The 22,664-nt window shown below is 34.0% G+C and overlaps 1 protein-coding gene across 1 annotated transcript; it reads left to right on the top strand.

The window, feature by feature from the left end:
- Nucleotides 1-1,931: 1,931 nt before the first annotated feature.
- Nucleotides 1,932-5,918, top strand: LOC131642573 (dihydrolipoyllysine-residue acetyltransferase component 4 of pyruvate dehydrogenase complex, chloroplastic-like). The gene is made up of 6 exons (XM_058912808.1): nucleotides 1,932-3,010; nucleotides 3,500-3,691; nucleotides 3,769-3,856; nucleotides 3,962-4,032; nucleotides 4,162-4,245; nucleotides 5,612-5,918. Exons 1-6 carry the CDS (start codon nucleotides 2,105-2,107, stop codon nucleotides 5,714-5,716), a joined length of 1,446 nt encoding a protein of 481 aa, XP_058768791.1. The 5' UTR covers nucleotides 1,932-2,104; the 3' UTR covers nucleotides 5,717-5,918.
- Nucleotides 5,919-22,664: the final 16,746 nt, after the last annotated feature.

Here is a 22,664-nt window from a genome sequence, read left to right as displayed (position 1 = left end):
ATATTAAATTTAAGCAATAAAGTGTCATATTAGGGCATTAAGGCTTATTTAAGACGATTTGAAATCTAAGTTAGATTCTTTTTCCCTGGAAAGGTTTTGTTCACTAGAGGTAAGGTTCAAAATAGTATTGTCTTTCGTGGGTGTTACTTGGTTAGGTTCAACAATTAAGAGGTGGAACTCTTGTTTGTAGTAGGGTTAGGTACAAATTTGTTGTCACAATTATAACACAAACTATTAGCTCAACGTTCTTATAATTCTGCTTACTAGACGAATCACATGAAAAGGTGATGTAGGTTTTACTTTACTGGTCGTATTGTTGGAGTATCCTCGCTTATCTTCTTCTTTGCATGCTCGGGGGGCTTCTATTTATATAATTATTGGAATCTAATTTGCTTAAGGAGGTTTTTATCCCTATTGAGGCGATTCGAAGATCGTTGATGGATAAGTGTAGGCTAGTCAACACATCTGACTCAAAGACCATGATATATTTTGAGTTAGATTGATTAGGTTCATACCATTACACAAGCTCCAAAACCCTTTAAATTTTTTAGTAGGTAACAGTAACACGCCTAAGAAATATTAAGTGTGACAAATTTAAAGAAAAAAGTTTAGAAATATCTGAGTCGAGGGGATTCATCGCTGTGAACATATTGATGTGGTACTTGTGCCTCCTAGAATTGTAACTTCGTCGTTGGTGGAAGTCTAAGAGATATGTTGGGATTAGGGATGGCAAAAAAACTCATACCCGCGGGTATCCATATCCGTTAATAGTGATTAAAATTACTTAAATATTCTTTTAAAATTAGTATACTTGAATATCTTTTTAATATCAGTTAGTATACTTAAATATTCTTTTAACATTTTCTGACATTCTACATCAATATTCATTATAAGATGCTTTTGAATTTAATATAGTAAATGTATAACACATACTTTTCTATTACTAAAAAGATAAATTTTCTATTCAATATATAAAAAATTAGTAAATTTCAATTAAAAAAAGTATCTATGGGTATCCATAAATACCCGCGGATATTTAAAATATCACAGATACCCACCCGGCAGATATCCACAAGGGTATGGGGCGGATATAGATATCATTTTTATTAAACGGATGGGTAGCGAAAGACTAGTATTCGTACCCATGGATATCCATTGTCATCCCTAGTTGGGATACCATGTCAAGGGTTCACATGAGTTTGAAATTTGCGGCATGACGTGTGTATGCTATATTAAAGATATGATTATTGATCGATTAAAATTACTTTAAAGAAAAATAAAATCCAACATATTCAATAATCATTCAAAAGAGAAGACAAAATCCTAACTATCAAAATATGAAAAATCAAATAAAATTCAAAGTTGAATCAATAATAAAATAATTAAGAGAATATAAAACTCTAAGAATTATAATCTTAGTGAGAAAAAAAAAAAGAGTAGAACTTTTTTTTTTTTGGCTTTAAACCACCGGTTTAGTCCGGTTCGGGGGCGAGTTTTGGCATCAAGTGATTCCATCTCCCTCCTGATCGGAGTTGCGGGGGATCCAGGGGATCGAACCGTAGTTCTCCCTACCAAGTCCAGCGCCAATCACAACTGAACCAACTAACGATTGGTTAAAAAAAAGAAAAGAGTAGAACTTGAATTTAGAAATTCTTAAAGGCCTAAACATAAAATCGCACGAGTGATAAGTGAAGTGACTTCTAAGAAGACAATTTCATTAAGAGGATTCAATATCTTTAGCAAGACCCTTAATATTATTTCCAACTTAAATAAAAATAACTTTCGTTAGATCATTTCCAACTTAAATAAAAATAACTTTCGTTAGATCCATATTTGAACTCCGATTCATTTGAGAGTGTTGATTATAATAAACTAGGTTTGTAACCAAAAAAACAAGCTCATCAATATTATAAAGTTGTATCCATCGACCATAATAAATAAACAAACAAAACCTTTACATCGGTGAGATCGTTGAACAACAAGCACTACTTGTATATAGAGAACTTAAAACACTAACCACTTCATAGCTGCCCATCAACTCCCCCTCGTCGTCTCCGCCCCTCTCGTAAGTCATTCCATTCAATTTTCACTCTCATTTTCCAAAATGAACGCACATTCCACTTCGATAATCTCAATGGCTTCTCCATCTCCGTCTCTCCGCACCTCAACTTCCCTCCCTTTCTCCACTCTCATCCTCCCCCGCACCTCCTCCCTTCGCCGCCGTCCCTTCAAAATCCAAGCCAAGATCCGCGAAATCTTCATGCCCGCACTCAGTTCTACCATGACCGAGGGTAAAATCGTCTCGTGGATCAAATCCGAAGGCGACACTCTCTCCAAAGGTGATAGTGTTGTTGTTGTTGAATCAGATAAAGCTGATATGGATGTCGAAACTTTCTATGATGGAATTCTTGCTGCTATTGTTGTTTCGGAAGGTGAAACTGCTCCGGTTGGTGCTCCGATTGGTTTGCTCGCTGAAACTGCTGAAGATATCGCTGAAGCTCAAGCTAAGGCCAAATCCGTCAAATCCGGTTCTGGTTCTGGTTCTTCTTCTCCTCCTCCTGAAGTACCGGACACTCCTCCGGTGATTTCTTCTCAGTCTCCTTCTCCTCCTCCGCCGCCACCGGTTAAGGCTGTTTCTGATGGTCCGAAGAAAATTACGGCCACACCTCAGGCTAAGAAGCTTGCGAAGCAGCATAAAATTGACATTGCGTCCGTCAATGGGACTGGTCCGTTTGGGAGGATTACTCCGGCTGATGTGGAGGCTGCTGCAGGGATTGTGCCGTCGAAGAGTAATGCACCTTCGGTGGTAGCTTCTGCTCCGGTGGCGTCGGAGAAGCCGAAAGCTGGTTCTTCTTCTGCTGCACCGGCTGCGTTGCCGGGTTCAAGTAATGTTGCTTTTACTACTATGCAATCTGCTGTTGCTAAGAATATGGTGGAGAGTTTATCTGTGCCGACTTTCCGTGTTGGATATCCGGTTACGACGGATGCTCTTGATGCTTTATATGAGAAGGTATAAATTTGAATTTTGAAATTTGGTATATGATGATAATTATGATGATGACATTGTTTGATTTTGAAATTTGATATGAAGATTATAATGGCATTGTTTGATTTGGAAATTTGATAAATGCTGTTGATTATACTGGCATTGTTTGATTTGGAAATTTGATAGATGATGATGCTGGTGATGATGATACTGGCATTGTTTGATTTTGAAATTTGATATATGATGATGATGGTAATGATGATAGTGGCATTCTTTGATTTTGAAATTTGATATATGATGATGATGATACTGGCATTGTTTGGTTTTGAAATTTGGTATATGATGATGATAATGGCATGGTTTGATTTTGAAGTTTGATATATGCTGTTGACGGTGATGATGATGATGATGAATATGGCATTGTTTGATTTAGAAATTTTGGTGATGTGTGGTTGAAATTGAATATTATTGTGTTGGGATTTTGAAATGTGATGTTGAATTATTTATGTTCAGGTGAAACCTAAGGGTGTTACTATGACTGCTATATTGGCCAAAGCTGCTGCCATGGCACTTGTTCAGCATCCAGTTGTCAATGCTACCTGCAAAGACGGCAAGAACTTTCACTATAACAGTAACATTAATGTTGCTGTTGCCGTGGCAATCAATGGTGGTTTGATAACCCCAGTTCTTCAAGATGCTGATAAGGTCTGAATTTTGATTTGTTTGTCTGTTTATGTTTTTGTTCAATTTCATTGGTTGATTGTTTTGTTGTTGTCTTGTAGTTGGACTTGTATCTGTTGTCCCAAAAATGGAAAGAACTAGTTGCAAAGGCTCGTTCAAAGCAATTGCAACCTCATGAGTATAATTCAGGTTTGTTTATTGTTGTTGTTGTTGTTGTTGTTGTTGGCAATTCGATTTCTATGTTACTTGAATGTTCTAACCCGATATTATTTGTGCCTGGTTGGTTACGTGCAGGAACTTTCACGCTTTCCAACTTGGGTATGTTTGGAGTTGACAGGTTTGATGCGATTCTTCCACCAGGCCAGGTTAGTGATTATTTCAAGGATTTTGATTTATTATCTTCCTTATCTGTTAAATTTAGATATTATCTGCCTTATTTTCTAGTAGTTTGAACGTTATTTTTGGGGAGGTTAAACATTTTTTCGTTTTTTTAGGGGGCTATCATGGCTGTCGGAGCATCAAAGCCTACTGTTCTGGCCGATGCAGATGGATTTTTCAGGGTGAAAAATAAAATGCTGGTGAGTTATATAGTATATACTTTTCTTTCTGTTTACGCATTCATGATTAGAACAAAAGATAAAACCCGGGTTAACATAAGCAAAAACTTCTGTCATTGCACCATAGTCATCATACGAATGCATAAACCTTAGAATACATTTGCATTTTGGCACACTAGCAATATAATCAGAAGGGTTAACTGTTGTAGGGTCATAGCCTAAACTTTAGATTATATCTGGGTGGTGTTATGCTTTAGGAACGTATTTTTCTGCAGAATTATTTTCCTGGCTCTGTTTAAACATTCACCATAATTCTTTTTTCTAACCACTTCTTAAAAATTATTTGCTGGATTCTGATATTCAACGAGGAAACTCACCTATAAGCGCACCCTTTGAATTTTCTATTTCCTGAATTTCTGATTCCTTCTCCTCTTACCCAAATCAACCAAAGTTTTTAATATCCAGAATGCTTTTGTTCTTATCTGGCCTAGATCATATAGTCTTTCTCTCTTGAAGAAAGTATTATCGAAACTTTTCACACTCTGTCTTGAGCTTTTTTTATTGATAGGTTTCACAGGAACCTTATTTCAGATAGCTCGATTGATTCCTAGGGGCTAAAGTGCATTTTAAAATACCACATAGGCTGATTTTGTAGTTTAATATTTCTTCTGCTAAGTTCCTGGGCACGGTAAACAACTGGACCTGTTTCATATATTCATTGTCGCATAGGACCTACAACCACGACTTCCTCTGTAGTGTTTTGTTTTTGTTTTTCCTTTTGAAAAAAAAAAATCTATACACCTGATTCTCTGCAAACAAATTCCACTGCCGTGTTTGGGGTGTGAACCAAGAAACCAACAATTGGGAATGTCTCCAAACCATCATTTCGAGTGCAGTGTTATTTCCTTCATAGTCAGTTAATGGATATCCCCTTTTAGCAGATATTGTAGAGAAACACACCATTTTTTTATAGCATTTTTTGTTTGTTTATGATATAATCTTAGTTATAGAATTAAGAAAATAAATAATGGAAAAGTTAGAGTAAAGTTAGAGATATGTCAATAAGCCTTGGAGTCAATTTCCACCTAAGCGAGACTAAAAAGTATTATACGGAATGCTTAACAAATTTTATCGTGGAGGTGAACATTAATACAAGTCGAACATTTTTAAGTACCATGGAGGATGATGCCTCACTTTGGTGATAAAAGGTAGAAAATATTTTTCTTTCTTCATCTGGTATGCATCATATATCATGAATCATAAGAAGCACCATGTCAAATACTCCTTCAGATGGTTCTCTTATGTCGGTTTTTGATACGAACTATATGGAATCATTTTTTTTTTAATTTCCCAGGGTCAAACTAATTTCTTAACTTTCCTTTTTTAGGTGAATGTAACAGCTGATCACCGAATAATTTATGGGGCTGACCTGGCTGCCTTCCTTCAGACATTCTCTAAAATCATTGAAAACCCAGAAAGCCTAACATTATAGTCATTCTTCACTGAGAGATATATTTAGTTATACGAGACAGTGTTTCTTGAGAAGCTGTTTGCTCATTTCTTAAACTTTTTGTACTTTCTTTTTAGACTTTCTTTTTTTGTTATACTTTACTAGACTTAAACTTTGTGCTTTTTTCATTGCACTTTCTTTTTGCACAAGATTGCAATACAAACTTATAAGTTAGAGACCACAATTTAATTTTCTACTAATAAGTTCAAATGTTTGGTGTTTAGATAAGAAACACAAAGACCCATGTCTGGAAAGAAAGGTAGAATAGTAGTTGAACTAATAATATATGAGAATATATCAGTATTTCTTATTCCACCTTATGTTTTTATAATGCACTATGCGATAAGTTACAAAAATTAAAAGCTAACATGATAAGAGATTAGTTAAATTCACCCTATTAGTTTACAAAAATAATAAGAATTCACCGCGGCACAAATGAGCCAATCAATGTAAGCTATAGTTTATCATTATCATCAGGAGACGTCATTACAAAAAATTGGGAAAAAAATCTTATTATTTTTAATCTTGATTTTTTAGAAATGACGTCCCCAGATGATAATGATAAACTATAGCTTACATTGATTGGCTCATTTGTCTCGCGGTGGACGTACCTCCGGTTCTTCTTCCTCCGGACATCCACCTCCTCCGTCATATGTTCCAGCCCCGGTTACCACTTCCAAAAACTAACATGATAAATCCAATACAAAAACATTATTCGATACAATCCGAAATCAGAACAAAACAAGACACGTCAAACAAGACAAAAGCATGTTATTCTGCCCGACGAGCGTTACAAAATACACATCAAACAAAATAAAAACACGTTATTCTTCCCGACGAGCGAACTCCTCCGAATGAAGATAATTATACCAATCCTCATCCCACTCAGTATCAGAACCATCAGCGTTGATCACGCCTGAAGGCTGCGAAGCAGAACCAGTCAAAAGTTTCTTCTTCTCCTTCTTCTCCTTCACCTCCTTCACCTCATTCACCTCTTTCACCTCTTTCACCTCTTTCACCTCCTTCTTTGAAGAACCCTTTCTTCCCTTAGCGTCAGTCCTGCGTGCTGGTTGGTTGCCTGACATGTTCCTGTAAACAATTGAAATTGATTAATATGAGAGACAAAATAAAAAACAAAAAAAATTGAACTTCTGATACATTTCGGAAGTTCATTTCCGAAAACTGGGATGGAGGTGTTTTCGGAAATGAACTTCCGAAACACCCCTGCGATGCAATTTCCTGCAACTTCCATGGCAGACCCCTAAATCAACCTTCAAACCAAATCAAAATGCTTCTAAACAACCTAAATACTACTAACAACCTAGCCATATATCATTTATGCAATTAAAACCCTAAATAACATGCATTTGAATAATAGATCTAAAAATTTCAAAACTTACAAAGTGTTAGGATTGAGGGCTTTTGAATGTTGTTTAGCAGTGTGATTGGAGCCTTGATGCAGCTTTGGAATTCTGTTTGCACAAATTTTCGCCTCTGCCACTTTTTGTTTTGATTTAGGGTAAATGATTGGGGGAGGGGGAGTGTTTTGATAAATCTGCAGAAATCGCAGTATTTCGGAAGTGAACTTCCGAAATAATTGTTTCGGAAATGAACTTCCGAAGTAAGTCAATTTTTTTAAAAAAACACGCTTTCGAAAATGAACTTCCGAAGCAGGGGTAGTTTTGGTTTTTCGCAGGAGGTGACCACCCATAGGGAGGTGGGTAAAGAAATTTTCAAAATTCTATTCACTATCTCATATAATAGTTTCTTTTTCTCATGTTAAAAGAAGTATTTACTTCTTCACATTTATGATTTTCATCTCTTTATGTTTGAAGCAATGTCTACTTCTTCAAATATTTTATCGGTTTTGTTCTCTCTTTTTAAGTTTATCATTGTTCTTTACATTTTAGTTATGTTTTTGTGTTAAACTCAGAAACTGTTATAGCAATTGGAAAGGAGATATTATTGAATGATAGCAAACTGAGGCTATATATGTATCCAATACAACGTGACTGAGAGTAAATAGCAACTGCATCTAACAGCCCTATTATGCAGTGGAAAGAATCAAAAACCTAACTAAACTCCTAAATAATAGGTCCTCCTAAATACTAGGACTTTATTAAACAAGCTGACAACAATTAACTACTAACTCTATCATTCCCTCCCTTAAACTAATGCATCTAAGCTTCCGACATTATAACTTCAGTCACTCCAAGCATGCTGCGAAGCTTTTCAAACTGCTCTAATTTCAATGGCTTTGTCATAATATCGGCAATTTGTTCTTGAGTGTTGCAGTAGCTCAGTTTAATGACTCCATCATTCACCAAGTCTCTAAGAAAGTGAAATCTTACATCAATGTGCTTACTCTTGCCATGAAACACCGGATTCTTCGATAACTGTATGGTAGAGCTGTTATCACACATGATCACCGTACTAGTCTTCTCTTCAATTCCAAGTTTTTCCAATATCCTCCTGAGCCAAACACACTGACAGCCGCACATCGTGGCAGCTATATATTCTGCCTCCGTAGTAGAAAGAGCAACCACCGGTTGTTTCTTTGATGACCACAAAACAACTCCAGCTCCCAACATAAATACGAATCCAGATGTACTTTTTCGATCATCCAAGTCACCGGCATAATCACTATCCGTAAATGCCAAAAGTTTCAAGCTGTTATCCCCCTTTTTGTAGAAAATTCCATGATCTGCTGTACCTTTTAAATACCGCAGAATTCTCTTTGCCGCGAGCCAATGTGACATAGTAGGACTTGTCATGAACCTGCTTATTAAGCTAACACCATACATTAAGTCAGGCCTAGTCGCAGTCAAATACATGAGACTTCCAACCAACTGCTTGTATAGAGTTTCATCAACTCCAACTCCATCCTCATCTTTGTACAGCTTTGTACCCGGTACTATTGGGTTCTTGACTGCATTGCTATTTTCCATGCCAAACCTTGCTAATACTTCCCATGCATACCTTCTCTGACATATGAATATTCCATTCGAACATTGTTTGACTTCTATCCCCAAAAAATATTTCATTTTTCCAAAATCAGACATATCAAATTCTGACATCATTGAAGCTTTAAACTCGTCACACATACTTCTATCATTCCCGGTAAAAATCAAATCATCAACGTAAAGGCTAACTATCAAAATTTTACCTCCTTTTGTCTTGGTGAACAAGGTGTGCTCATTGGGACATCTTTCAAACCCTTCATGCACAAAGTAGACTTCAATTCTGCTATACCACGCTCGCGGTGCCTGTTTTAGTCCGTAAAGTGCTCTCTTCAAATTGTGGACTTTCTCTTCTTCTCCCTTTTTAATGAATCCCTCTGGATGCTGCACAAACACTTCTTCTTTGAGTTCACCATTAAGAAAAGCACTCTTTACATCGAGTTGAAAGACCTCCCAACTGAACTGAGCAGCCATGGAAAGTATCACACGAATGGTGTCAAGCCTCGCCACCGGAGCAAATACTTCAGTGTAATCTATTCCATGACGTTGTGCATACCCTTTTGCAACCAATCTTGCTTTGAATTTCTCTATTTCTCCAACTTCATTACGCTTAGTCTTGAACACCCACTTAACTCCGATAGGCTTTACTCCTTTAGGCAATATTGTAAGCTCCCAGGTATGATTCTTTTCTATGGCCTCAATTTCTGCTGACATTGCTTCCCTCCACTTCTTGCTTTTATTTGCTTCTCCAAATGTAACAGGGTCAGTGACTGCCAACATTACATTGAGATTCTCTTCCTCTGAAAGTCCTTCCCCTGTTTCATAAGCTGCCATCCAACCTGGTACTCTTCTTTCTCGTGCTCCCCTCCCTTCAACTAATTCTCCAGTTGCGTCAAGCACTTCAGGGGCCCTTGGATTTTCCTCATTTGAGTTGCTGTTTGAATTTCTTATTTCACCACTTTCTTCTTCAATATGATCATCACTTTCATCTTCAATGATACCATCACCATATTCTAATATATCCCCCTTGATCTCCTTGTGTGTTCTGCCCCAATCCCAACTTTCTTCTTCTTCAAAAATTACATCTCTACTGATGATAATTTTCTTCGAAACCGGATCACATAATCTCCAAGCTTTCGATTCTTCACTGACTCCTAAAAAAATACATTTTTTACTCTTATCATCCAACTTGCTCCTTTTTTGATCCGGCACATGGACATGTGCTACACAACCGAAGATTCGAAAATACTCCACCACTGGTTTCTTACCACTCCATGCCTCTTCCGGTGTTGTATTTTGAACTGCTGCTGTTGGACATCGATTTTGAATATGTACACACCATCGCACAGCATCCGGCCAGAAAGTTTTGGGAACTTGTTTCTCACTTAGCATGGATCGGACAGCATTCGTAATTGTCCTGTTCTTCCTCTCGGCAACACCGTTCTGCTGGGGGGTATAGGCTGCTGTCAATTGCCTACTGATGCCTTGTGATTGACAAAATTCTTTGAACTCATTTGAGTTGAACTCACCACCCCTGTTTGTCCTCAAACATGTTATGTATGCCCCTATCTCCTTTTCAACACCAGCCTTGAAGTTTTTGAATGTGACAAAAGCTTTTGATTTTTCATGCAAGAAATAAACCCAAGTTTTACGAGTAAAGTCATCGATAAAACTTAAAATGTACCTCTTGTTGCTGCTGGAAGTTGGCGTGATAGGACCACATATGTCTGAATGGATTAGCTGAAGCGGTTTCGATGCCTTCCATAAGCTTTTCTTGGGTATGGGTTCTCTATGTTGCTTGCCAGACAAACACGTGGTGCATATCTTCTCTGAATTTTTCAGCAAAGGTAAACCAATTACCATCTTGTTGATAGACAACATTCTCAATCCCTCGTTATTCAAGTGCCCGAACCGGCAGTGCCACATGTGAGCTTCTTTTTCAGCCACTCCTTCAATCTTTAAGCACATAGAGCTCTTTGTTTCCATGGAGGCTAACACAAAGAACATTCTGTTCCCACTCATATCACTTTGCATAATCAAACCTCTCTTAGGATGAAACACTTTGCAAGTCCCATTTTGAATCAAGATTGATAATCCCTTCTCTTGAAGTTGTCCCAAGCTTAATAAATTGTTTTTAAGCTCAGGAATATAGTAAACATCAGAAATCACCTGGGTTATGCCATTCACTTCCACTCTTATGCTTCCTTTTGCAACCACGGCCATTGTTGTGTCATTTCCGAGTTTTACTGTTCGGCTAAACTCTTCTTCCAGATCAAGGAACCATTCTTTATTCCCGGTCATGTGATTACTGCATCCTGAGTCGAGGAACCACACCTTGTCCCTCTTTGTTTCATGATGCTCTACATATGACATCAACAAAAGCTCCTCCTCTTCTTCTAACTCAGCATAATTTGCTTTCTTTTCCCAGTCGAGACATTCATATTGAAAGTGTCCCAACTTATGACATTTGAAACACGCAATGGTTGCTTTGCTTAAAGGTTGTCTTCCTCTACCTCGACCACGTCCTCCTCTGAATGCACCTCGACCTCTTCCCCTGCCTGCTCTGTCTTCATGAGCCACTTTCAACAAATGTTCCTCCTCATGGTAGCCCTGCATCCTCTGTTCTTGAACCAACAGACTCACGTGCAATTCATCGATGCTTAGCGTACTTAAATCATTTGACTCCTCTATTGAACAAACAACATAATTGAATTTGGGAGTCAAAGATCTAAGTACCTTACTGACCACTGTACTCTGCTCTATTGTCTCGCCATTCGACTTCATTTTGTTTACTATACACAGGGTTCGACCTAGGTAAATGTCTACCTTTTCTCCTTCTTTCATGCCGAGAAGTTCAAACTCTCTTCTCAGTGCCTGAAGTTGAGCCCTTTTCACCTTAGTGGATCCTTGATACTTCTGCTTCATTGAATTTCAGATTGCCTTCGACGTCCCTTTGTCGAGAATTGTCTCTAGAATTTGTCTATCTATTGCCTGGAATAGATAGTTTTTGACCTTCAAATCTTTGAGTTTGGCTTCCTCCACCATCTTCCTCTGTGCCTCATTTGCTGATGACGTCCCAATTGCCGGTGCCGGTATTCCTTCATCCACCAGACTCCACATCTCCTTACTTCTCAGAAAGTTCTCCATCGTCATCGCCCAAAAATCGTAATGGCCGTCGAATTTTGGGATGGAGGGTTGCAGAAATCTCTCTGATGTTGACATTCTGCTCTCTCTCTCTCTCTTTCTATTTCACTCACACTCTTTCACACAGCCAGGCCCTTTACAGAGCTCTAATGCCAATTGTTAAACTCAGAAACTGTTATAGCAATTGGAAAGGAGATATTATTGAATGATAGCAAACTGAGGCTATATATGTATCCAATACAACGTGACTGAGAGTAAATAGCAACTGCATCTAACAGCCCTATTATGCAGTGGAAAGAATCAAAAACCTAACTAAACTCCTAAATAATAGGTCCTCCTAAATACTAGGACTTTATTAAACAAACTGACAACAATTAACTACTAACTCTATCATTTTGTAGGTATATATTTTGAAATACCACAGAATACTCTTGAATAAATTGGATCATAGGAGAGAATAATTTAGAAGAAATCTCTCTCATTTTCTCTTTATGATTTTTTATTTTCTCTCTCATGCAAATATTCAATGAAATAATAACTTTAAATTTATAGTTTTTCATTTTTATTGTTCATTCTACTTCTATATTGTTTTTATGCCCTCTTCCTATTTTAATTTTTATTTTCTAATTCTTAATTATTATTTTTTGTAGGTGCAAAATATAAAGCGAATATAAAGCTTCACAAAAATTGTTTTTAAAAGTTGAAATTTAAGAATAATTGTTGTTTTCTAATTTTTAATTATTTATTTATATATTCGTAATTTGAAGTGGATTTAAAGCATCAATTTTTTTTTAAGTTGATATATTAGAGGCGGCAAGTAAGAAGAAGGATATATATTTTAAAATCTATGATTTCTATCATATTTTTTTAATTTTATTGTTGTTTTCTAATTTTTAATTATGTTTTGAACCAATACAAAATATTTTTGAAGAAATTAGATTGTAGGAGAGAAAAATTTAGAATAACTATCTCCCTCATCAAATCTATAATTTTTATTTGAGAAAAAGGGATATGCACTGTCAACCAATCACAACTATGCATCCAATTAAAACACAATTTTAATTTAAAAAAATTAATATGACATGGCAAGTGTAAGGATTTTAATTGGATGTATGTGTAAAGTTTGTTTACACTGTCAGTGCACTACCTTTAAACTCTTTTTATTTTTTATTTATATTTTTTTTAAGTACTCCTACTTTAAAGGTTCATTATTTTATGTACCGGTGAATTTCTCTCCTTCATTTAATAATTCTTCATACACATATTTAAAGAAACAATAACTAAATTTATGTTTTATATTTTCTCTCACATTCAAATTAATTAAGTTTTTTTTTATAGGTACATATTTTGAAGCATTACAAATTAATATTAAAAGGCAAGTTAGAAGAATTATCTTCCTCTTTAAATCTATGATTTCTTTTTTTTTTTTTTTTTAAACTTTAGAGTGTTTTTTTTTGTTGTGTACGTTTTGTAGATGAAACTTTGAGGTATAAAAAATATGTGATTTGTGGGAGAGAGACGTTAGTAGATAAAGTAAAAATTATTATTTATATATATTTTTTAGGTATACATTTTGAAGCATCATGGTTTTTTCTTTTTGAAAATTGTGATAAATTATGTTTTTCAGTTCTTGACTATGTTTATGTTTTTAAAGTAAAATATTGAGACAAAAAATTATTCTTTATAATCTCTTATTAATTTAATTGTTCTCTAACTCTTATTCTTAGTTATGTTGTATTTGTGAACGTCCATATTTTAAAGTATCACATAACGTGGAAGAATTAATCCACTCATTAAACTTTATTAGTTTTTTAAAAATTTAGTTTATCCTCTATCTCTAATATTAATTAAATATTAAATCTTAATATTTAATTAAAATGTGTGTTATTTTTCTTTCTTTAAGAAATATTTTTTAAAAGGAACCTATAATACTTAATTTCAAATCATGTACAATATGTTCAAATAAATAATATTTAACTCTCTTCAAATGGCTAATAAAATTCAGTCATACATTTAGAGATCTAATTTTTTTTATCATTAAATCAAAAATAAAAATTAGATAAATATTCATATAAAATTACAGATCCAAAATGTCTTTCTTTTATATTAAATTAAATCAAATTCTAAAAATTTCATTAAATATTCATATAAAACTATATTAAATTATTTTTTAAATACAATATATAATAAATTTTTTTAGTAATTATTGATTTTCTTCGGAAATGCATATCCGAGACAGACCAAAAATTGGAATATTTCGGATATGCATCTCCGAAGGCACCCCTCTCTAAAAAAAATTGATTTCAGAAATGCATCTTCGAAAACACCTTTTTTTGTGTTTTCGGAAGTGCACTTCCGAAATTAATTTTTTTCAGAAAAAAGTGATTTTAGAGATGTATCTCTGAAATATAGGGGCATTTTGAAAATTTCGCCGCGGGTGACCAATAAGGTAAGCGGGTCAAGAAAGATAATTTCAAATCCAAATACTACAAAATAAAAATGAGAATTTCTTGAATTACCCCCTATGGAGGTGACCCGCGGCGAAATTTTCAAGTTGCCCCTGCTTCGGAGATGCATTTTCGAAGTATTTTTTTTCTAAATTTTTCCAGACTTCGGAAGTGCACTTCCGAAAACACCAAATGGAGGGTGTTTTCGAAAATGCACTTCCGAAAACACATTTTTCACATTTTAGGGATTCTCGGAAGTGCACTTCCGAATAAGTATAGCATTATTATTAGTCTTAAATTAAGAAGCATTATTATTAGTTCTTAAATTATCATTCTTACGTGAAATATTTGATTGGGTCGAATAAAGCTATGGCCAGTTAAGTAAAGCCTTATCAATGTTGAGTTTTCATAGATAGCCTTGTCAATCCTGAGTTTTCATAGATATTGTTTTTTGAAAATTAACCTGAACGACAATAATTATTTTGAAATTTTGGATACATCATTAATATCAAATCAAACACTAATAAAACTGTTGTAATATTATTTGATTTTGCTCTTCTTTGAGATGGAGAGGGCGTGTTGTAAATTTGTTTTGTATCTATTCGATTTCATTTTCATTATTGTGTATAGATATTATTTATGTTTACCATCTATATTTTATTATTAACAAATAAACTATTTATTACAATATGAATATCTATGATTTTTTTAAATATTTTTAAATCATTATATATCATCTAAAATTATAAATATTATATTTATTACAATATGAATATCTATGATTTCTTTTAATATTTTTAAATCATTATATATCATCTAAATTTATAAATGTTATAATATATTAAAATAAAATAAATAATTAAATATTACTTATGATAAATGAAAACGTAGCAAAAAAGTATTTCATTCATTTAAACGTATTTATATTTATGTAATAATATATATACTAACCGAATCATGAAGTTAGTGATAAGAATAATTAGTACTAACGGGAATATTAAATTATTTATTAAAATATTGAATAATAACATAAAGTTACTGATCAAAATACGTTTAAATATTGAATATTAACGGGAACATGAAGTTACTGATCAAAATATGAAGTTACTGATCAAAATATTGAATATTAACGGGAACATGAAGTTACTGATCAAAATATTGAAAATTAACATGAACATGAAGTTACTGATCAAAATATTAATATTAACGAGAACATGAAATTACTGATCAAAATAATATTAACGAGAACATGAAATTACTGATCAAAATATTAATATTAACGAAAACATGAAATTACTGATCAAAATATTCAATAATAACAGGACCATGGACTTACATATCAAAATATTGAATATTAACGGGAACATGACATTCGGAAAATTGACCATGACACTGTTGAACACCTCCCTAATTCGCAACAAAACAAAATGAACTCATGTTTGGTCGGGTTTTTATTGGGACTCTGGTTAGATGGGTCTTTCAATAAATAGCTCATTCATTTTATGAGTTATAATTCATACTTTTTTACAAATATTATTTCTCAATGGAACCACTACATTTCTTAAATGATCTATAGATGTATTATTCAATCTAAAACAATATAAACTTTATTTTCTTAATTACCTTTTATTTTCAAAATTCAAATTTTTTAGTATTAGTATTTTTATAACTTTTCTCATTTTAACTCAAATTTAATCTTTTACTAATATTTTTTCCTCAATCCAAATGCGCGAAAACGATGGGTACCGTGCGAACGCACAGGTATCACACTAGTTCAACTTATCAAAAATATTCTCATATAAAAAAAAAGTTGAATTCACGATCTCTTGATATATTAACCAACTAATTATCAACTGAGACAATCTTCAATAATAAATATTTACATTTAAATGAAATGTTAGGCTATATTGGTTTTATGATAAATATTTAATATAAGAAAAAAAGGAAATATTTTTTCATATTTTATTTCAACTCTAAGATATTGAAGAGAACGAGTTTTTTCTACTCACCCAAAATGTAAAAATAATTAAAACAAAAAATAATTCTATGTAAAAATAACAATTTAAGTTATTGAATAAGAGGATTATCAATATAAAAATAAAGTATAAGATTTAAAAAAATATTTTTAAGGGATTAAAATTAAAGTCTCTTTCGATTACATTTTTTTTAGGTTGGATATCAAACTTAAAAGAATCAAAGGTGTTAAGAACACTCCATAAATCTTATAGGTGAGTAAGATATATGAAAGAAAAGAAAAACCTTTATGGTGAAGTTTACGAGAGAACAAAAACTTATTCATATTTTTATACAATGGGACAACTACAATATGTGTTCAACACAAAATACATGCATGGTAACAAATGAAAGATATATGATTTTAATAGGTGACATATAAAATACATGCATAGAAAGAAAATGAAAGAGACATGATTTTAAAAGATGGCATACAAGAAAATGAAAGAAAAATGATTTTAGAAAGTGACACCTAATGTTATAATTGAAATGGCACATAAAATTACATGGCATGTAAAATGTTGTCAAAACTTACATGTACGTTCGAAAGTAGCCTAACCGAAAGAGTTTGTTGAACAGGGCCATAGAGGCGTGGCTTAATGATTTACTTGTAAATTGAAAAATATAATAACGACAAGTAAATTTATGACTATGAACAGTGCTGGTTCCGACTATTTAGAGGCCTAGGGCAAATAAAAAAAATAGATCCCTAACTAAAAAAATATTTTACTCGCTTCCAAAATAAAGAAGAATCTTGAAGACAATATCAAAAATATGAAGTCATAGTTGTTTTTAACAATAAAAGAATTTTAATGTAGATAAAAAGTTATATGCAAATCATTAAAGAATTCAAAATCGAAATATGATTAATTGAATTAAGAATTAGAATCTTTTAAGTGTCTTAATTGCTCAAATTTCTAAGCCTAATTGATAAAAAGTTTATTTCCATAATTAGATAATTAGTAAAAAGTTTATTTCAAAGCACAATTGATAATGAATTTAATTTCATCATAAAAATTTGATAGTAAATGAGCTAATTGTATAACAAACTTTTAAATATTTAATTATAACATATAAATATTCTCTAAAATTTATACTGAAATAAATTAATATTATTGTAATACACTCATTTAATAAAGAAATTTTACCCCGTCAATTAATCACAACCGTTAATTTGTTAAAAATGTTTGACTCTTATTTTAATTTCTTTTAAAATAATATAATTGAGTGGTTGTGATGCATTAAAAAGTTTTACGCAAAAAATGCATAAAAATTAAACTCGAAATAATTAAAATAAAATTATAAAGATTACAATAAATAAAAAAATTAAAATTTGATTTCAATTCTTATTATAAATTTTAAATAATTATATAATTAAAATTTAATAAATGTTAATTATAAAATAGTAATCATTGAAATTTAGAGAAAAATTGAAGTATTATTTGTAAGCCATCAAGAATCGAACTGCAAACACTATATTTCCAATAAAGGTGGTTAAACCACTGGGCTACAGCTACAAAGATGTTTGCTATTTTCGCTGACGAAGATATATTTTATTATTTCAGTATTATAAATTTTAATCACACCCCCCAAATGAGGCCCCCATTTTTCTGAGGCCCTGGGCTATGGGCCTGCTTGCCCGGGCCCAGGACCGGCCCTGACTATGAATCCCTCTTTTACTTTTAGAGGTGTGCTATATATACACTGAATAGTATCTACACCGTATTTACATCTTAATTTTTTAAAAATATTTTAACTCTAACACAAAAATTAAGACAAAAAAAACTATAAAAAATTAACAAAAGTGTATGTAGCTGTATGTATATACGGTGTGGTATAGCTTTTTGGTGTAATCATAACATTTCTCTTACTTTTACTATCTTTTCACAAAATGTCCTAACTATTAAAAGAGAATATTTTATTATTATAGTAAATTATTAAAATCAATTTTTTTCACCACTAATATTTGTTGGAATTAAATTCAAACCTTTGAACAGTTCTTTATCACTTCACAATGACAATGAAGAAAACAAGAAAGAAAGTTTGGGGAAAAAATGGTTAAGGTTTATAAAAATTTAAAGGAAGAAGATGATGATTGTGAAAAACCTCTTATTCGCTTGCAACTGCAAATTCTGTAAATACTCAACTTATTACAAAATAGGGGTTACTCTCTCTATTTATAGTTTTAGGTTTGCTTTCTTCCTAAGTCAAAGCCCAACACATAAAAGCCCAAAATACCTATTTTAGACTCAAGTCGAAATACTGTGTGAAGCTAACTGCTTCGACACTTCAACAACTACATACAACTCGACAGACTAAGCTTTTCGACACCACCTAATTCACTATGTCTAAGCTATCTACATTCATCATAGCTCTTAGTTTTCTGAACACTTCGACATGTACTCCTTTTGTCATTATGTCTACAATTTGATTCTCAATTCTGCTGTGTTCCAGATTATCCTTCCCTTTAGCTACCAGCTCTCGAAGATAATGGTCCCTCATTTCGATGTGTTTGCTTGGTTCATGTGATATCAGATTCTTCGCCGAATTGATAGCTGACATGGTGTCGATATTCATGGTAATTGCTCCATGATCTTCTGTTGTAATATCTTCTACCATATTCACCATCATGTTGCTTGACATGCACAAAGAGAAGCAGATATGTTCTCTGCTTCACACGACGATAGTGCCACTACTGGTTCTTTTCTCGAACTCCAAGCAACTGATGCTCCACCTAGCATAAACACATAATCAGTTGTGAATTTTTGATCCTTAACATCACTACACTAACTTGAGTCAGTGTAACCCACTAATTTACATTATTTTCCTTCATCAGCTGCAGGAAATAGAATGTCATAGTCGAGAGTTTCTTTCAGATACCTTAGTATCGTCTTCGTTGCTGCTAGATGTGATACCTTTTGCTTTTGCATGAATTTACTAATCATACCTACACTGTATGTTAGATTAATCCTTGTGTGACAAAGGTATCGTTATGACCCAATAAGTCTTATGTAGTGGGTTGGGTTGACATCTTCTTCATCTGATTCTTTCGGCTGTTGCAGTCTTGGTTCTGCAGATGTCGATGTTGAGTTTCATTCTTCCATCTCAAGTCTCTTGAGAATTTCGTTTACATATCTTCTTTGATGCATCATTAACCCTCTACTACTCTTGTAGAATTCAATGCCAAGGAAATATGAAATTTCGCCCAGATCAGACATTTCGAACTCCTTGCTAATATCACCTTTGAAATCTTTGATCTCTTTCTTGCAGCTACCTGTTATCAACAAGTCATAGAGACATAGAATAAGCAATTAACGCTTGCTTCTTCTTACATATACTCCATGCTCAGTTATGCACTTCACATATTCCTCCCCCCTTAAAAAATTGTCGATCTTCTTATTCCAAGCTCTTGGAGCTTGCTTAAGTCCATACAAGGCTTTATGTAGTTTGTACACCTTTTTCTCTTTGCCATGTTTCACAAAATCAATTGGTTGTAAAACATAGACTTATTCATCTAAGGTGTCATTCAGGAATGCACATTTAGCATCCATCTGACACATTTTCCAATTGTTATTGCTTTCCAGACCACCAACCAGATTGTTTCGATCTTGGTAATGGGTGTAAAAACTTCATCGAAGTCGGTCCCTTCATTCTGAAGAAATCCTTTCACCATAAGCCTTCCCTTGTGTCGAGTCACTTCCCCTTTGGGATTACACTTCACCTTGTATACCCACTTCACATCAATTGCCTTCTTGTCTTGAGGTAATTCGATAAGTGACCAAGTGTTGTTGTCTTTGATGGACTTCAGCTCCTCATTCATTGCATTCATCCACTTCAAATCCTTCAATGCCTCAACTGCATTGACGGGTTTGATATCAGCGTAGAAAGCGTAATGTACCAGCTCACTGTCATCATTGACCACATTATCTGATGTAATCACACATTCTTGCAACCTTGCAGACATGTGTCTAGTCCTTGAGGTCTGCTTGGACTTGCATCACCTATGACTTCCTCTTGTCGAACTTCTTCTCTTTTGACTTTAATGACAGGTTCTTCACAAAATATTCTCACTTATTCCTTCTTGACATTCTTAGTCCAATCCCATTCTTTAAGCTCATTTATGATCATGTCCCTGCTAATCACTACTTGCTTATTCACTGGGTCGAACAACTTGTATCCTCCAATCGAATGATATGCTATTAGGATCATTTGACTTGACTTGTCATCAAGTTTTCTTCTCAACTTATCTGGCACATGTCTATGTGCTATAGATCCAAATACCTTCAGATGACTCAAGCTAGGCTTCACACCAGACCAACATTCTTCTGGCGTAATTCCTTCTAGCTTCTTTGTCGAACATCTATTCAATATATATGTTGCATTCGACACACCTTCACCCAAAAACTCTTTAGGTAAATGCTTGCCTTTCAACATACTTCTCACCATATTCATGATGGTTTGATTCTTCCTTTATGCAGCTCCATTATATTGTGGAGTGTAGGGTGGCACCACCTCTTGCACAATCCCTTCTTTCTAAAATAACATGTCGAAGTCTCAAAGTCTTTCGACATATATTCTCCTCCACCATCAGTTCTTAAAATATTGAGCTTTCGCCCACTTTGCCTTTCAACCATATATTTAAACTTGGCAAGTACCTTAATCACATCACATTTCTTCTTGATCAGGTAAGTCCAGAATTTTCTACTAAAAACATTTATGAATGTGACAAAGTATTTATTACCTCCATTCAAATCCATCTGAATTGAACCACATACATCAGAGTATATGACTTCAAGAATTGCCTTTGACTTGATTCTTACTTCCTTGTTAGAGCTACTTTTGTGTTGCTTTACCTGCACACACTCTTCACACACTTCTCTCGGAATGTCGATCTCTGATAACCCTGAAGTTGAGATGGCCTAGTCGATAATGCCATGTTTATTCATCTCAATTAGCTGCATTCGCAAGTCACTTATGCTCCATCACATTGAGTTTAATCTTGAAGGTTCTATTCTGAGACATAGGAGCCTTCAAGATTAACCTTCCACTTGCGTCAACGACTCTCATCGTCTTGTCTTTGATCAACACTTTATAGTTCTTTTCGACCAACTTTCCTATACTGAGCAAGTTGCTCTTCATGCCTGGTATGTACAACACATTGTAAATTACTTACCTCTTGCCATCTTTCCTCATTATCATAACATCTCCAATATCTTCAGCTGCTAGAGTATTGTTATTTGTGAATTTCACCATGTTCTTCATTGAGGGCTTTATGTTAACAAACCAATCTTTTCTTCCAAAAAAATGTGATGAGCATCATGAGTCCAAGTACCATTGGTCCTTGAATCTCTCTTCATCTATTGTTGTTACCATTAACGTCATCTCTTCTTCTTCTTCTTCATGTTTTGCAAACTTTGCATCACTTTTTTTATTCTTATGCTTTTTTGGACAATCACTAGAATAATGACCATACTTATGACAATTGAAACACTGAATGTGACTTTTGTCAGGCTTTCGACCACTTCCTCTTCCTCTACCTAGAGCACCGCCTATTTGGTTGCTTTGGTATGCGGGCTTTCTCTGATTCGACCAGCTTCCTTTTTTCTAATTTCGATCAGTCAAATTGTTGTAGCCTCCTCTGCCTTTGTTGCCATTCCAACTTCCTTTACCTTTCTTTTCTTTTTCTGATTGAGTCTATAGTGCCACATCACTCTTAATTTTGCCTACAACTCTTTCAACCATTCTTTGTTCATGAGATTCAAGCGTCCCTTGAAGCTATTCTTTCGTCAATTTCGACAAATCTTTCTACTCTTCTATGGCTACCACTATGTGGTCGAACTTAGGAGACAAAGATCTCAAGATCTTTGCAACAATTAATCTTGATGTCAACACTTCTCCATATACCTTAATTTGATTCACCAATTTCGTAACCCTAATGAAGAAATCAGTTATGCTTTCACTTTCTTCTATCTGAAGCAATTCATATGTTCTTTAGTGAGTGTGTAACCTCACCTCTTTCACCTTTTCTCCTCCACCAAAAGACTTTTCAAGAATCTCCCAAGCTTCTTTTGTAGATTCAACATCACTAACCTTTTCAAAATTATCTAGACTCAAACATTGATGAATTATAAAGAGAACTTCATAATTCTTCTTCTTCTTCAATTCTTTGTGTGCGGCTTCTTGTTCATATGTCGCATCTTCTGCAAGCAGTTCTAACCCTTCTTTCACAAGATCCCAAAAATCTTGACAGCAGAACACAACCTTCATTTGCTTGCATCAATTATCATAGTTATCTACTTTCAGAATTTAAAGACTCTTCGGAAAATGCTCATTCAGATGATTCATTGCCATCGTGATTTTCTTTCC

This window comes from Vicia villosa, linkage group LG1, assembly GCF_029867415.1.
Source record: "Vicia villosa cultivar HV-30 ecotype Madison, WI linkage group LG1, Vvil1.0, whole genome shotgun sequence".
Classification (NCBI taxonomy): Eukaryota; Viridiplantae; Streptophyta; class Magnoliopsida; order Fabales; family Fabaceae; genus Vicia; species Vicia villosa.
This window is presented reverse-complemented; position numbering and strand designations above follow the sequence as displayed.